The sequence below is a fragment of the Sinohyriopsis cumingii genome, chromosome 2, assembly GCF_028554795.1.
Source record: "Sinohyriopsis cumingii isolate HCF-2022 chromosome 2, ASM2855479v2, whole genome shotgun sequence".
Taxonomy (NCBI): domain Eukaryota; kingdom Metazoa; phylum Mollusca; class Bivalvia; order Unionida; family Unionidae; genus Sinohyriopsis; species Sinohyriopsis cumingii.
In genome coordinates, this window is record NC_142962.1 from 105591606 (window position 1) to 105609927 (window position 18322).

Below are 18322 nucleotides of genomic sequence, written 5' to 3' on the forward strand. Positions count from 1 at the left end.
CGGAAGCTAGTGTAAAGTTGAATCTGTGTCGTGTTATGTGTATGTTGGACTGTTTGAGATCGGAAGTTAGTGTAAAGTTTCATCTGTGTCGTGTTATGGGTATGTTGGACTGTTTATGATCGGAAGCGGTGACATGTTTCATCTGTGTCGTGTTATGGGTATGTTGGACTGTTTGAGATCGGAAGCGGTGACATGTTTCATCTGTGTCGTGTTATGGGTATGTTGGACTGTTTGTGATCGGAAGTTAGTGTAAAGTTTCATCTGTGTCATGTTAGGGGCATGTTGGACTGTTTGTGATCGGAAGTTAGTGTAAAGTTTAATATGTGTCGTGTAATGGGTATGTTGGACTGTTTCTGATCGGAAGCTAGTGTAAAGTTTAATCTGTGTCGTGTTATGTGTATGTTGGACTGTTTGAGATCGGAAGTTAGTGTAAAGTTTCATCTGTGTCGTGTTATGGGTATGTTGGACTGTTTATGATCGGAAGCTAGTGTAAAGTTCATTTGTGTCGTGTTATGGGTATGTTGGACTGTTTATGATCGGAAGCTAGTGTAAAGTTTCATCTGTGTCGTGTTATGGGTATGTTGGACTATTTAATGATCGGAAGCTAGTGTAAAGTTTCATCTGCGTCGTGTTATGGGTAGGTTTGACTGTTTGTAATCGGAAGCTAGTGTAAAGTTTCATTTGTGTCGTGTTATGGGTATGTTGGACTGTTTATGATCGGAAGCTAGTGCAAAGTTCATTTGTGTCGTGTTATGGGTATGTTGGACTGTTTGTGATCGGAAGCTGTGACAAGTTTCATCTGTATCGTGCTATGGGTATGTTGAACTGTTTGTGATCGGAAGCTAGTGTAAAGTTTAATATGTGTCGTGTTATGTATATGTTGGACTGTTTGTGATCGGAAGCTAGTGTAAAGTTCATTTGTGTCGTGTTACGGGTATGTTGGACTGTTTGTGGACGGAAGCTAATGTAAAGTTTCATTTGTGTCGTGTTATGGGTATGTTGGACTGTTTGTGATTGTAAGCTAGTGTAAAGTTTCATCTGTGTCGTGTTATGGGTATGTTGGACTGTTTGTGATTGGAAGCTAGTGTAAAGTTTCATTTGTGTCGTGTTATGGGTATGTTGGACTGTTTGTGATCGGAAGCTAGTGTAAAGTTTCATTTGTGTCGTGTTATGTGTATGTTGGACTGTTCGTGATCGGAGGCTAGTGTAAAGTTTCATTTGTGTCGTGTTAAGGGTATGTTGGACTCTTTGTGATCGAAAACTAGTGTAATGGTGCACATGTGACTTTTTCACTTCTTTGTTGTTGTGTACCCATACACAGCAGTGTACATGCAAGGGTGACAGACCCTGCTAAATTCACAAATCCAACCTGATATTTTCATGGAACGAATTTGAGATCTCTTCCATCTGTGTGACTGTATTTTGATGATGAGGTAATTTATTGCAAGATTTTATTGATACATAAAAGCTACAGAAATATAACGTCTTGATAGAAATAATCTATTCAAAATATTTGCATATCAGTTAGTACTGAACATGCAGAATTTACTAGTTTTAGATACTCTATCCATAAAGTTCACGCAAACTCTCTCATTCAAAATACATGATGGATATCTCTCTGACAGACTCTGCATACATGTTCATAGGTAACCCTCAAGGCCCCAGTCAGACAACTACGATAAAATTCCTATGTCCCACAACGGTCAGGGGGCCCATGCCTAAGAGAAGACAATTATTTTTTTGGTGGGGTTGGGTGTTTCATAGAGATAATTTATTCTATGGCCCAGAAATCCTTTCCTCAACCGTGGTAACCCTTTTCCGAAACATTAACTTAATGTGATAGTACGATATTGAGCTATGTTATATTATATCGGAGAACAATAGAAGGCATGTATGTATGTATGTATGTATGTATGTTTGGATGGATGGATGGATGTGTGTGTGTGTGCGTGTGCGTGTGTGCGCGCATGTATGTATGTATGTATGTATGTATGTATGTATGTATGTATGTATGCATGTATGTATGTATGTAAAAAATGCAAAGTCATACAATTTTTAAAAAAAAACACTTTTGTGAATAGTCCATAACCCCCATTAACCCCCATCTGCGAAACAAGATTGCGTCATCGGGCAAAATATGCTTGGGTGGATGAAGGGGTTGGATTGGGTGCATGAAGGGGGATCCGAAGTAAGGCTGAGGCTTTAATTCACATTAACGAATTTTATTTCAATTTCATTGCAAAACCATTTACTGTTACTAGAATGCATTAAAAGTTTGTCTTTAATTCTTGAAGGAAATTAAAAAGTGAGTGATAAATGGAGATAGGGAAAGTTTACAACTTCATTAAACTGTCTGTGTGAATATCTGGTATGCTTATAGCACTGCATTTTCGCGCACGTGCTGAAATATATGTTACCGCGCAACCACAGTACTTGAATTTGCAGTTTTTGGTATCAATACGCATAAATTGCGAAAAATATGGCAGCAGTCGATATTAGCCAGGCTGAATGTTTGTGTGTGGAGTGTGGTGGGGTGGGGTCTAGGTGGGAGTTGGGGATGATATATTTGCATATCATAACTTCTCTCTCTCTCTCTCTCTCTCTCTCTCTCCAAAATAGTATTATTAATGGAACTCATTCGATTATTTTTTATCTTTGTTCCGAACCGAATTACGCCTGATACAGTAATCTCTGAGTATCCTTTAATTTCACTCTGTGGTTTCGTGATCTTATTCTTTGTGTGTCTTCATGATCTAACTGTAATACAATGTCAGAAAACTGGCAACTGATAGAAATTTTAGTTAAAGAGTGATGCATCTTTGAGTTCAAATAGTTGCTACTTGGTACTCAACAGCATCGTGACGAAATCTGAAATGATAAATCACAATCATTAATTATTGTGAAAGAATTAGGTTTAAACTTTCTCTCCTTAACAATATTCTGTGTGTTTTGACACAGCGGTTTTATAACACGCGATTCACAGCTCAACGGCTTCATAATAAGCTTATACAGGTTTGAAAATTTCAAAGTTATCAATAACTATAAAATAATTCTCACAAATAAGACCTTAATTATATGTACCTGAAAAGGCAGCAAAGAAATATTAGAGCAATATATGTTTCCAATGTGTTATACCCGCCATACGATGTTGTACATTTCTTACATAACAAGAGTTCCTGAGAATAATTTAGTTTATTTCAATTAAATATCATGAATGTTTAGAGACAAGACAAAGATTCGACTGCAACATGCAACAACGTCATTATGTTAGAAATTACGTCTCTTACGTCACAAAACGTAACTTTGCCGTTTCACGTTTAGGAATAAATATTAACTCACTTAGTATTGATTTACGTTCCAAATGTTATTTTTTTCCAACTTACTGAGTCTGATATTTCAAAATTGTTCCAAAAGATTCGGAATCTAATGCTGGAGTCAACGTACGTCAGCAAACGCTAAATTATGAATACATCCCAAATTTTCAGAACTTGAATGCTTGGTATGCGTAAAGCTAATGTGATAAATTGCCAGTGTGCTTCAATCCCACCTTGTATTGATAGGATATACTATTATCATTACTAGCATGCCACCCACCCACCTAAAACTGACAGGATATACCATCAGCATTGCCAATGTGCCTCCCACCCATCTAGGATAGATATGATATACCATCAGCATTGCCAATGTTACTTCCAACCCCCAGCATTCATAGGATATACTATTAGCATTACGAGTGTCCCACCCACCCACCTAATACTGACAGGATATACCATCAGCATTGCCAATGTGCCTCCCACCAATCTAGTATAGATATGATATACCATTATCATTGCCAATGTTACTTCCAACCCCCAGCATTCATAGGATATACTATTAGCATTACGAGTGTGCCTCCCACCCACCTAATACTCACAGGATATACCATCAGCATTGCCAATGTGCCTCCCACCAATCTAGTATAGATATGATATAACATTAGCATTGCCAATGTTACTTCCAACCCCCAGCATTCATAGGATATGCTATTAGCATTACGAGTGTGCCACCCACCCACCTAATACTGACAGGATATACCATCAGCATTGCCAATGTGCCTTCCACCCATCTAGTATAGATATGATATACCATTAGCATTGCCAGTGTTACTTCCAACCCCCAGCATTCATAGGATATACTATTAGCATTACGAGTGTGCCACCCACCCACCTAAAACTGACAGGATATACCATCAGCATTGCCAATGTGCCTCCCACCTCAGGGGATAAATACCAGTGGTGTATTCCTTATAAATACCGTACGCAGCAGAAACACAATTAATACAATTTAACGGTAAAAATCGTCGCTGATGCTAAAATATTCACCATTATAATTTATGTGCCCATTTCCAAGTTTGTCCGCCGCGGTAATCATTTCATCGACCTCGTCGTCGGTCAGTTTCTCCCCTAAGTTGGTCATCACGTGACGTAGCTCTGACGCATTTATAAAGCCATTGCCGTCCTTGTCGAACACTCTGAAGGCTTCTTTAATTTCATCTTCTGTGTCCACGTGTTTTATGTTCCTTGCCATCATCTTCAGAAAGTCAGGAAACTCGACTGTGCCGTTACCTGAGAAAATAATAGTACACTTATGCGCGCCGTAGGTGTGCTAAGTACAGTATAAGACTGTTTGTCTATTATTGAAGGTGGGTGTCTTTCTCTTCATGTAAATTTGTTTTTAGTTTTTATTTTTCTGACTGGCAATCAAAATTTGCACCATAAAAATTTAAACTGAGCCGGACTCGAAACAATTCTAACTTGGAAATGACCTTTAAATTCCAGCAAGATGTTTGTTCAGAGAATATGACATTTTAAAAATAAGCCACTTATTTATTCCATACAGAGTTAGCATTCTTGTGTAACGTTTTTTTTTTTTTTCTTTCTTTTCTTTTTTATTTGGTATACTTTCGTTTGTGTCATTGTTCTTTGCTAGCTTTGTGCCCTTAAAAAAGGAATCGGTAGATAGGGCTGGTTTCGCATCAGTTTGGCACTATATTGTTATTCAGGTTTTCAGACGTATCGATTATTTCCCTGACTAACACGATCCTTTTTAATACAGTGACTTTGAAAACTGTTATTTGCCGTGTGATCACATACATACATACATACATACATACATACATACATACATACACACAGAGGCAGAGGGAGCAATATAGTTCAAAAACTGATAAATCCTTGTTCCTAAGACAAAATATTTGCAGATAGAAAAGCGCAGGCATGTTGTTTATTCCACTTATTTTGGTGACTGTGGGACAATGTAACTAAAGAAGAAGACAGGATAGATACAAGAGAGCAAAGATATGCTCCTACCTTCAGGGTCTACTTCATTAATTATGGCCAGAATTTCAGCTTCGGATGGATTTTGTCCTAGGGACCGCATTACCGCTCCAATCTCCCGTGTTGTAACACAGTCATCTCCGTCTTTGTCAAACAGACTAAAGGTCTCTCTGATTTCTGGAATTCAAAAGACGAGTACATTCAAACCCACAACACTAACCATCTGCACAGAAGAATCGGGTGTATATATAAATCAAGTAAAACATGTGATCAATGCATTCTATCTGTATTTGAATTCAATGACTCCAGAACCATCGTTTCGGGCTGATCTAGTTTGATAGTCTACTGAAATAAGAAAACACCTAGTGAGCTATTTTTTAAGACGCATGTTGATAACTTAGATGTCACATAAATTATGAAGTTTACCATACTAAAAGTAGATAGGCAATCTATTATATTTATGTTTGACATTGTCGGAAGAGATCGACTGATATTAAATATTGAGTCATAGAAACAGAAAGATGTGCATGTATAGGTATTAAAGGTCACTGCATTTGTATCGGGAAATATGAACGAGTTTTTTTGATGGAATACTGCACGACCTTGGGAGTGAAGTATATCCATCCGACAAAACGAGTTCATATTTTCCCATACAAATGCAGCAACCATTTTATTATATGCTCGTTTTTTTTTTTGTTTTTTTTTACTCTACCTAAGGCTTAATTATATAAACAAAATATACTACAAGAAACAACGTAAATGAATGTATGCTGTATTCCAAACTAAATACACAAGCGTATATTCATCATTACACAACAACATTATTAGTGCGCACATAACTCCACCCAGATAAATTTTAACTTAGTCGCGCGCTCGACATAACTTTCGAAAGAAAATGGCGTGTCTAGTTAAAATTAAAATTTTGAGTCATATTGTGAATGAATGTGCATTGCAACAACTTTTCCATTTGATCTGGAATGAATAGATTTTGGTATTTTTTCGATTCTACGAAATTTCATGATTATGGATTGGATTTGTATGTGACAATTCCAGATGAAATACATGGGATTGAAGAAGCTAGGGAGAAGCGTGTTGACATCTGCAAATGTTTTTCTGTTTGTCACTGAATTTTTGAAATCATAATATGGGAAAAATATGAAGTCTTTCAATTGCACTTATCAAAATGACGCTATGGAATTTAATGCTTATTTCATTTTGAGTACAGTATGGAGGATGTAATTGCACTTATCATCGAACTTACAGTACAATTTCGAAATGTGTAATCAAGATTGAGAACCTATGACATGGCTCATGTAATTCGGATTTGCGGAACTAAGAAAGTACATTTTGAGGAAATTCCGGATGTAAAACGGTAAGTATATATTTTTTGTTCCCATTCTTATCACCAGCTAAAGAAGACAGTATATGACTTGTCACTTGTATGTTATTTGTAAGGACCTTTTCTTGCGTCTGTTGTATACTGCAGCTAGCCTAAATCCGAAACATTGTATCAAAGCGGAATGTGCCAAAATAGCTGGCATGTGGCAGTCCACAAAACATTTGCTTTAGTTCATTCAGAAACAAATTTAAACAACCACAACGTAAAGCGCCTCTTGCGCGAGTGTACATTATTTGTTTACAAATCAAAAGTGCTGGCGTCTGCGTCCATTGTTTTTTACAATAGACAGTAGTTCCTTTATGCACGTGAATGCTATATGTGTATTGGCGCGCGGGTTCAGTATCGGGTAATACTGCACGATTTTGACAATGTAAAGTTAACGGGGAAAAAAATGAGCATATAATAATTCCAAATACCAAATACCATTCATTGCGCAATTGAGTCTTGGACCTTACTGTCATTTTCTTTCAGTAGGGCCTGACACTGCGATTGCTCGTTTTCTTGTCATATTGGTCATCAGTTACGACACCTCTCTCGCACTCAACCTCTCTAGTAAGCAAGAGTTATCTCATACTTTAATAAGTGGATAAGTACAACAAAATGTGATAGGCAGACATACACGCGAATAGACTGATGGGCAGAAAAATTGATTATACGTCCTTCGGTTCCCACTCGAAAATCATATGGGGGCAAAACTGGCCTGCAAATTATTTCTTCCGTTTCCTAAATTCCGCCACTGAATTAAGTTTTTCGGTTTATGGGATGGGGTGGGAACATAAGTTCTTGCTACGCCACTGAAAGGGCCATATTGCTTAGCTATTAAACGATATTTACCGGTGATAATCTCAACTTTCAATATACAACAACTACGAACGGACTACGCTTGAATTACGAACGGAATATGCTCTAAACACTCCAAGAATAATTCTATTTAGAGGTAGATTTAGCCTTTTTCTTTCATTTAGATGCATACTTTACAGAAACTTTGCAAACCCGCAGACTAAATACAGACACCCTAGCCTCCTAGCGTATTACATATGATAAATACGTTGTGGTTTAAAAAACTTTAATTCGACACTAACTGGTAGTGGTACGAAAGAATTCAGGTTAAATGTCATAGGTCTATCGTAAGACACAAACATATTTTACTATCATAAATTTCCTAAAGTAGATCAGACTTGTCAAGATGATTTTCAAAGTGTTTCGAAAGATTGATTCCCGTTTAATGGAGCAAGGGAGAGTTTGTATGTACACATTTAATTTTGCATGCACATGCCTAACATACAAAATCATTAAAAAATAAGTACACGAGTGAGATCAAAAAGGTTAATATTTTTGGATAGGCATAATAAAGCCAAATTTAAGAATATCGTTCACATGACCTGATAAATTGGTGGAAATTCCTTGAAGAAAATGGCGATTCACCCAACCCCCAAAAATGTATACGTGCATTTTTTATGTCCGAAAGCCATTTTTGAGAACACGTGATGCTCACAGTGCAAACACAAGCCCTTTCCCTGTGTAATAGTTTTGAAAAACATTGTGTAAGTAATAGCTTGATGTAATTCAAAATAGTTGTCGTCCATGCTGTTTTTCAGTTATTCTACTTGCCTTGAACCAAGGTGTCTACTGCTATACGCGGCTAGCTCTGTTTCCTAGCCGACTATTGACATTTCACTGGCTACATACTGTGCAGTGACTACATGATGTGAACATGCCTCACATCAGTTTCAAGAACAATACAAGCCGGAATGACCAAATTCACAAATATATCCATATCTTTAATTATTACACAATAACAACTCAAAAAGTCACACCATAGCCTTAAGTTAAGAAATTTGCAGGAGCCAATTTACGAAACTGTCTCTTGCCGCCTAAGAACAATATTGTCCCCTTTCGAAATTACTCTGATAATAACTTCTTTTGGTTGCTCTACGAGTAGTGAGTTCTGCGTCTTGTTGTATTTCATATTCTCTGCTTTTGGTTCGAAATCCCGAATACACCTTATCCAATACACTTTCACTGATTTTGACTAAACCCTCTTGAAAGCTTTTACTAAATTTACATACTAGTATCAATCAATCACCATACAAGTGATGCGTGGATAAATAAACACCAAGTAGACTATATGAATAGTTTTCGTTATACATTATGAACAATTACGATTGCATGAACCGAACTCTAAATGGCACTCTTCTTAAGGGAAGATCGTATTATGAAAAATTAAACACTATTAGACATGTTTCGTCATTGATGTCCAGGACAAGTGTAAAATTTTAAATTAATTATTTGTAATTAATCTTTTGGAGTTAATCTTTTGTAATTAATCTATCCGGCTTCCTTTTTTATTCCTCGTAATTATGAATCTTTTAGAGCAAGTTCGAACATTTCGACAATCAGATGTAAGTTTGACTTCTTGTTAATACCCCCCCCTCCTCCAACCAAAAAATGACTATAGCACTCTATGCAGTTTGTGATGTATAACAGATTTGCAAAATACGGAATCCTTCTTGAGATCCTGCCTACACTAGGCAGAAACCGTCTTAATCATTATAAAGACAACAACGTGTTTATCACAAATAATAGACTTTTTGGGACCAGTGTGCATGTATTGTTCCATTGGCTACATCTGTTCTATAAACTAGCAAGCTACAAGGAGTAAACGAAACAGTTTTGATGAGAACCGAAACACTTGTTTGAGACATAACTTATTTCGCTTGTAGTCATTGTCTTCTCAATAAATTGATTATATCTGGTGACATTGTGAAAATTTTGGTTTGTGGTTTTGAAACACGTGATTTACTATGCATGGCGGCCTTTAAATTTGGTGGAGGAGAGAACCAGGGAAGAAAAAAAAAACATAGGAAGCTACTGGAAGCTTTCCCACAAACCCACGTTGATCATTGTGAAAGTAACGTGTATCTCATCCTAACAGAAAAAGTGTAATAAAAAAGTCCTAGTTACTGAAAAATAAATGCATTTCGACCCTGTTTACCATTGTTATACTCTTCATTGTCTGCAGTCATTTTAGCTATTTAAACTTATGTGTGGATTACCGCCCACCCCACCCCGCACCTATTTATGTAAACGAGTAAACAATTTCAGAAACAAAGATGTAATCGTTTAGCTGTTGTATACGGACTCGATCTTCTATTTTAGAACAGTGCAACTGTTTTGTATATTGCTTAAATGTATAATGTACCCTACTTATCGTGTCTTCTGATGATTTCGTTTCCTTTTGTCTTAGACCAGTGGTTCGCAAATTTGTTTATCGCTGACCACTTGAGATTTGTTGAGGGTGTCCGATGACCACTTAATGATCTGTCCTAATATTGATAATACTGTTAGCTATCTATTATGTATCTTTCCGCGGACAAACGGTATTGTACCACAGTTTAAGGACCTCTGTCCTAGACCATTGCTCACGCCACACTTACAACCATGTGTTTCGATCACGGGAATGTTAACTGCTCGGGGTGGCGCAGAATGGTACTCTCAGAAAAAAGAGGAGAAGCAACCAAATATATAATACGACCAGGCAGAAAGTTGCATAGAATATTCATCAGCTTCATTTTTACCACACTTCAACTTTTAAACAATTTTTATTAACATAAATAAAATCATTCGAAGATAATAACTGTCTTGAGTTACTGAGTAATCCGATTGAACATAACCGTGTGACATACTATAAAGTGGCAAAATATGCCATATATTTTCCCAAATACAAAATTATGAGCTTTCACAATAAATACTTTGTTGGTCCACAGGGGTGACTGATAAAGAAAAATAAATCTTGTCGTGGCCTTGACTATTTTTCAAGGGTTATTGTCCAAAAGATTTCCGAAGCTGATCGACAGTGTCGCGTAATTAAATCAATGTCTTCGCAAACAAACTCACATGACGTCTGGTCCACTAGCGATAAATTAGAACAATGTACATGTGCAAAGAAGAGTCTTGGCAATACTATTGCTAAAACTAGCATCACTACACTAACAAAGTATTACATAAAACTGACATTACACCACTGATAAAATGTCTTACATAACACTGGCATCACTACACTGACAAAGTGTCTTAAATAAAACTGGCATCACTAAACTGATAAAGTATTACATAAAACTAACATTACACCACTGATAAAATGTTTTACATAACACTGGCATTACTACACTGACAAAGTGTCTTACATAAAACTGGCATCACTACACTGATAAAGTCTCATAAAAGTGAAACCACTACACTGATGAAGTGTCTTAAAATAAACATGACATCAATACACAGATAACATATCTCACATAAAACTGACATAACTACACTGATAAAGTGTCTTACCTAAAACTGACATCACTACACCGATAAAGTCTTTCATAAAGATACATCAATACACTAAAAAAGTGACTTACATAAAACTGGCATCACTACACTGATAAAGTGTCTTTCATAAAACTGGCATAACTACACTCATAAAGTGTATTACATAAAACTGGCATCACTAAGTTGATAAAGTGTCTTTCATAAAACTGTCATCAAAACACTGATAAAGTGTCTTACATAAAACTGACATCACTACACTGATAAAGTGTCTTTCATAAAACTGGCGTCAATAAGATGAAAAAGTGTCTTACATAAAAGTGGCATCACTACACTGATAAAGTGTCTTATATAAAACTGACATCACTACACAGATAAAGTGTATCACATAACACTGACATCACAACACTAATAAAGTGTCTTTCATAATACTGATATAAATACACGCATAAAGTGCCTTCATAATACTGATATCACTACACTGATAAAATGTCTTACATAAACCTGGCATCACTACATTACTAAAGAGTCTTACATAAAACTGGTACCATACTCTGATAAAGTGTCTTACAAAAACATGATATCACTACACTCATAAAGTGTCTTTCATAAAACTTGCATCACTACATTGATAAAATGTCTCACATAAAATTGGCATCACTACCCTGATAAAGTGTTTCACATAAAACTGGCACCACTACACTTATAAACTATTTCACATAGAACTGGCACTGATAAACTTATAAAGTGCCTTACATAAAACTGGCATCATTACACTGATAAAGTGTCTTATAAAAAACTAGCATTACTACACCGATAACGTGTGTTTCGTAACACTGGCAGCATTACACTGATAGTGTCTTACATAAAACTGACACTACTGCACTGATAAATGGTCTTACATTAAGCTGGCATTACTGTACTGATAAAGAGTCGTACATAAAACTGGCACCACTACACTGATAAAGTGTCTTACATAAACCTAACATTACTTCACTGATAAGGCGTCTTACCTAAAACTGGCATCACTACACTGATAAAGTGTCTTTCATAACACATCACTACACTGATACAGTGTCTTACATAAAACTGGCATCGCTACACTGATAAAGTGTCTAACATAAAAATGGCACCATTTCAGTGATAAAGTGTATTACGTAAAACTGGCATCACTAGACTCATAAAGTGTCTTTCGTAAAACTGGCAGTATTACACTGATATTTTCTTACATAAAACTGACATTACTACAGTGATTAAATATCTTACATCAAACTGGCATTGCTGCATTGATAAATTGTCGTACATAAAACTTGCATTACTACTCTGATAAAGTGTCTTTCATAAACCTGACATTACTTCACTGACAAGGTGTCTTACAAAAAATTGGCATCACTATACTAATAAAGTGTCTTAAATATTTTTGCCATTGTAAAACCTTTTGAATGAAATTTAGTCCATTAAGTATAAGTTAAATTAAACCAAGACTAGTTTACTTAGGTATTAACGTGGAAACAATATATAATTAGGTATTAACGTGGAAACAATATATAAAAACACCAGCATATGATATGTTGCATTTAAATTACTGCAATTTGTAGTTCGCGTGATTCTTGTGGAATCTATAATATCACACGTTTTTATCATCCAACACAAAAGCCAAAGACTGAACTGTGTAAACATTTTATTATTTTGTTTTTTAGGCTTTCTTGTAGCTTTCTACTGAATGCAAAGACAGTGTCAACTTCTTAGTCTATCGCCAGAAAAATTAATATACAAATATAATGTATTTTCTTACGGACTGCAATAGGCTCAGTTTGTGATGCAACACAAGTACTATATTATTGCCAAGACGATGAAGTATTATGATTAATGTGGTAAATCAATCGGATAAACGGTCGGGCCAAGTTGGTATCAGCAAATATATTCAATCCATCTGAATGAGGGTGGGGTTGGTCGATGCCCTGCCAGACTGTGTACAAACTATGATTACTTTTCTCTGTCAACGTTGGGGAATACCATCGCGCAACGATCCTCGATACCTTATGGCATGCAATTGCTTTGAATATTTAGTAGCTGACAGCGAAGAAGAACTGAAATTCAACCAATTTTTATCAGAGAAATCTAAACAAAGCTGTAAAGCAGGGTTCAACATAGTAATGTATTTAAACATAACAGTAAGGTAGAATTAAACATAGAAATGCATTTTAAATAATGTCAAGTTTCAAGTATAAACAAAATTGCTTCATTTTAATATTGTAAAATCCCCAACCCACCTACCTCAAAAAGAAAATTAAAAAACAGTACAGTTAAAGACGTAGATTCATTCATACTGCCGAAAACGCGTCTTGAGTACATTACCTGCAATATGTTCTTCTGTCAGTCTGTCTCCCTGCAGAGAGACAAAAATAGATTAAATACCTTATTAATAAGAGATTCTTCAGTACCCAAGTTATTTGGTCCTTACACTTACCATTCAGCACAAACATCAAATTTACAGGTGTGGGAAAACAGGTGGGCAACATAAAGTGGTATATAGACAACAGTAATATGATGCCCGAAGCGACCTTTAAGACTGAAACTCGAATTTGATTCCCAGTTGGTATTTGAACGTTGCAATCGTATTATTTCTTTTGGATTAAGTAATACACTGTCAATTCACTTTTGTCGTTTGTGCTGCATTGCAAAAGCCTCATACACTGCAAGTCACAGAACTATAGTCTATACATGCAAAGAAAGGTCGTATGTTGTTGTGTGAACTGGTTTTACACTTTGATCAAAACCCACTGCCACTGCAACTGGCACCCATCCCTGTCTGGGTGGTGTTGGGCGTGCTTTTAATGAAAACTACATGGATATCCGCGGTAGCTCAGTAGAGAGCCTGCCGGACTTGATACAAAAGAGTGCGCGAAAGAACTTACTATCAATTCAGTCCTGTTCGGCCAGCGTGTTGTGTCCTGGGCAAGGCACTTTATTCCAATTTTCTCAGCATGTAAATAACCTTCCAGCGTTGCTGCGCAATGAAACATAAAGTCCGCAACGAACTAAACATGGATATCCTACAGGTTTTGTATGTGTTAAGAATTTTATATTTTACAGCCTATTCTGTTCCATTCTCACCCTACAGATACATATTTATAATTTTAATAATCATGAAGATTATGCAGGTAATAAATTCAGTCGGATACTGTGTTTGCGAAATTAAGCTGAAACTTCTTGTTTTGGTGCAACATTAAATATTTTCTGTGATATAGGACACGTTCTTACTCATTGTTTCGCTTACTCGTGGAAACAATCTCATTTTGATCCATTATGAGCATTCTGCCTTTTTGTTGTAATATCCCTTGCCCTGCCGTAATTTTTTATGCCTTTCGCAGGAAAAAGGGCATGATGGGGCCAGAGACTAAGCCTACTAAGGCCTTCTATACTCTGGGGGACCAGGAGAGACTAGTTGACTTACATAATTTATTTTCAATTTCGTTAATGTTCATAAAAATCCGAGAAGTCAACTATCTATTGTAAAATGTATCTGATTTATAATGCATTTCTTAGTAATGTATGTGCTAATATTTCATTTATGGAATTATCCTGGTTCTAGATGTAACCTTGCGTTTTGGGGCAATTCTTTATTTTTACATTGTCAGAACTTAACTTTTAATTGGCCCGATATAGCTATTATTCTGCTGACGTGCCGTTAGATGCTACACACATACATACCAGTTGGAGAGCAGTCATCGACATACATATTTTGGCGAAATCACCCAGTGTAAGTCCTGTCATGTGTTTGCACACTTCTGAGGCACCCCCACCCTCAAACACGCAAAATAAATTCGGACACTTCATATTCCCTGAATGTTTTAAATCTTTAAATCCTTCAATACATTCAATCATTTTAATGTCTGATTAGTTTGACTCTATCTTATGGGTTCTTGAAGCATTTTAAAGACGCAGCTGTTCACCACTTGGAGTGAGAACTAAATGTATACAAAAATATGTGTCCGTTTTAATTCGGAAACCATTGCAAGACTGCAACATCATTGTTAAACAGATATCAGAAATACGTTGCGCCCTGTCCTTTTTATATATGTAAATTATTCAAAACCGTAATTAGAAGCGAATGTTGGGATGTAAAACGATTGTACAGCTGCAGTTATATCGATACATATTTACAAATATATTACATTAAAACGTTGATTTAGGTACCTACCATACTTCAATCGTTAATTCACCAATCCGGTGTACATGTAGACATTGGGCGCAACAACAATACCAATCAAGACAGGTACATATTGAATATATTTTACAGGTAAAATTGGACTTATTGTTCATATTTCAACAATAGCCCTAAGACAATGTGACCCTTTGTTTTTACTGAAGATTCCTTTCAAGGCACGACAGCGTGGAACAAAAGCAATAATTAAGTTTAGAATGACTCTCACAAAGGGATAGAATGGTTCTCTGAGTTCGAGAATCTATTCTGAAGAGTATTACGTTGATACTCATTCGACCCTCATATGAAAGTAGAACCAGACAGCCGTTATTCGTGACAATTAGAACTTTACGATGAATACGAGTTCAACGATTGGTCATAAATAAAAAAAATTATGTTTCAAAAAGCGACTTAAATGAAAGTGCACGCCTGGCTATTTACGAAACTTTCCGGCAGGTTTGGTACATGACTGAAAAGCTGGAATTTTCTCCTTCTCTATAACGAGTACCTGTATATACTACACCCGACTACAATGCTCAGATGATGGTATAAATCAAGCACCTGACGCATCATGAATAGAACTATCGGCAGAGATTCCTTCCAAAATTTATTATTTTGTCCATATTCCTAATCCCACTCTTTTATTTTTCTCTCTCTCTCCCCCCCCCCTCGTTGAAATAAACCCAGTCTGCAAATATTGTTAATTATTGTAAAAAGTAATTTTGGAATTTTGGTTTGCAGTGCTTGTGTGACCATACATCTTTGTTTGCTGGCTTGCTATTGAAGAAGAGCACTGTCTGTGTTCTACAAAGCTGTTGAAAAGTTTTAATGAATCTGCTGAATTGTTTTGATGAAGATTTTTAGGATGTCGATTTCTTGCTGACTTGACCGTAGTGCCCTAAAACGTCTTCCAGCTAATAAATAAGCACTAGCAACTCCATCACCAAGATTATTACAGTCTTCCAGTAACGCAAATTAAATTACTCAACCAGTAACAATGGGTGAATTTTGCTTGCTAAAGTACATTAAAGCAAATATGTTTATTCCCCTTTTCCGAATCAACATGTATATGGCCTTCTCTCAGTATCAGTCGTCCAAAAAAGTCTTCTTTTGAAACAGATATAGACAACAATTACAATTTTTGGAAACAATAGATCTTGCGAGATTTCAATATGTCTAAATTGCGTTTGTTTGCATTTTTCTTTTACTAATCCAGATTTCGCAAGTTTTTTAGATATGCATATAAATATCTGTTTCTTGTCTGCGTTAACAATGTGTTGTACAATGCTTCAAGAGTTTCTCGTATCGGCATGTTACAGAGTCTCTGCCAGTACTGACAAAAAAAAGAGGAGGAAATAAACAAAAAATTCTTTACTATCCAGAAGGAATTGTTGGTTAGTGTAATATTCATTATCTTTAAACACAAACGATCGTTAGAAGAGTTTTGAGCAGCGTTAGCAATAAAAGCTTTAGACTGACGACATTATGTGCAAGGTACGTGTACTGAAATATAAATAACTTTTTATTGTATAGTCTTACCCACATCTTTTCTGCAAAGTGTGTGGAACACAAAATCTAGAAGTTTTAGTTACAATACAAAACGACTTTTAATTAAGCGAAAGAATATTTTTAAATGAGCCTGACATTGAAGGTGGGTGTGGTGCATCGTGATGAAAAAGTCATTGCTAATTGATTCATCAGCCTGAATTCGAAATCAATCCATCCAAGTTTTGGGATCATGACTGTACGGAAAACTGATTCAAACCTGAATACAGATTTTAAATGACGTTGACCTTACTCCAGGGATAAATAGTCAGACATGAAAAGACAAAAGAGCAATTCTTACTGATTCTACAGTCTAAATATTACATATATCCATATAACAATTTTATACTGGACATATGATCTTTACATAGGAAACCCACCCCACTCCGGAATCAATGTAGCCTCAGCTACTGACGGACTTAGTGTCCTCCACGTCCTGCATTCGTTATTGCAGGCGAGACACATGATCACGACTCACCCACGTCTTGCGTGCCACACTAGCTTGTTAAGTCTGTGACACACACGTGTATATATTTTATTATACGTAGGCCTATACATACTGCAGATGTGCGTACAGTGCAAATTTACCCGTGCAATAAATAAATCTGCGCACATGTGTAAAATGGTGCACGTGAAAGATTGATTATACGCGTGCAAAAATGTAAAAAGAAAAAGATAATGAGAAACTTCGAAAATTCCTCTTTAGTCCAATAAGATAATGTATAGTGAGTTTAATTTTAATGTAATTAATTATTCCAGATAATTTTGTCTCCACCTCCAATAAATGTAAGCTACCAAGATCACACTAGAAGTGAAGCTTTCTACATTTGCCTTCACGTTCTCACTCTGACTGCTCATTTTCTCCCATGAAACCGATGTATTTATTTATCGTTGCCTTCTTCTCGTAATATTTGAATCAATAAAGGGCATGATTCCCCAAAGAAGTCACATTTTTATCCTCGGGCATCTTGTTTCCATGGCTAAATGCCGCATTTCTGAGTTGTGTAGATGGCAAGATGACACATAAGTAAATGATGACAGTGACTTGTGCACAGATAGGTTTTACTGGCGAGACCGTTGATTGCCATATAAGGTGCTGCTAAACATTAGTTATATAGATACTAGTTATACGATTTATACAGACAAACGACATTTTTATTGGATAAGTGATTTATTCTTTATCAGTTATTTTTGCTACCAATTATCCAGACCTACCTCATTTTTCCATTTGAGTCCGGAAAATGTACATTTTAGTATGTGTTCGTCTTCTGAGTTACGATGGTCATAATATCCATTGTTAACATAATATTTACTATGAAAAATAAATCGCTGTTGTGCCTTGTTGAAAGCAGATTCTTTCAGCTGGGCGATGGAACAATTTAATCACTATTTACTACCATAGAAAGCTTTTATATTGTTTTGACCCCCACAATCGGTACAAAAGAAATTAAAAGCTGGTTAGATGATTATGTAGTGTTTAATCCGGACCCGACATTGAGAAATCGGAGACCTACAGTAGGCGAGTCGAACAGTAAGTGTGCCATG

The 18322-nt window shown here is 36.2% G+C and overlaps 1 protein-coding gene across 1 annotated transcript; it reads right to left on the minus strand.

The window, feature by feature from the left end:
• Window positions 1-1484: 1484 nt before the first annotated feature.
• Window positions 1485-15294, minus strand: LOC149805553 (calmodulin-like). Its single transcript, XM_089950159.1, has 5 exons — window positions 15230-15294; window positions 13384-13414; window positions 5349-5492; window positions 4362-4604; window positions 1485-2868 (listed from the first exon to the last, which is right to left on the minus strand). The coding sequence occupies exons 1-5, from the start codon at window positions 15230-15232 to the stop codon at window positions 2837-2839; spliced, it is 453 nt and encodes a 150-aa protein (XP_089806285.1). The 5' UTR covers window positions 15233-15294; the 3' UTR covers window positions 1485-2836.
• Between the last annotated feature and the right edge of the window lie 3028 nt (window positions 15295-18322).

Coding starts and splice junctions, on each gene's coding strand:
- LOC149805553 (XM_089950159.1), bottom strand. Junction 5,493..13,383: donor GACAGAAGAACATATTGCAG/GTAATGTACTCA, acceptor TTTGAATTCCAG/AAATCAGAGAGACCTTTAGT. Junction 2,869..4,361: donor TGGGCACATAAATTATAATG/GTGAATATTTTA, acceptor TTATCATTTCAG/ATTTCGTCACGATGCTGTTG.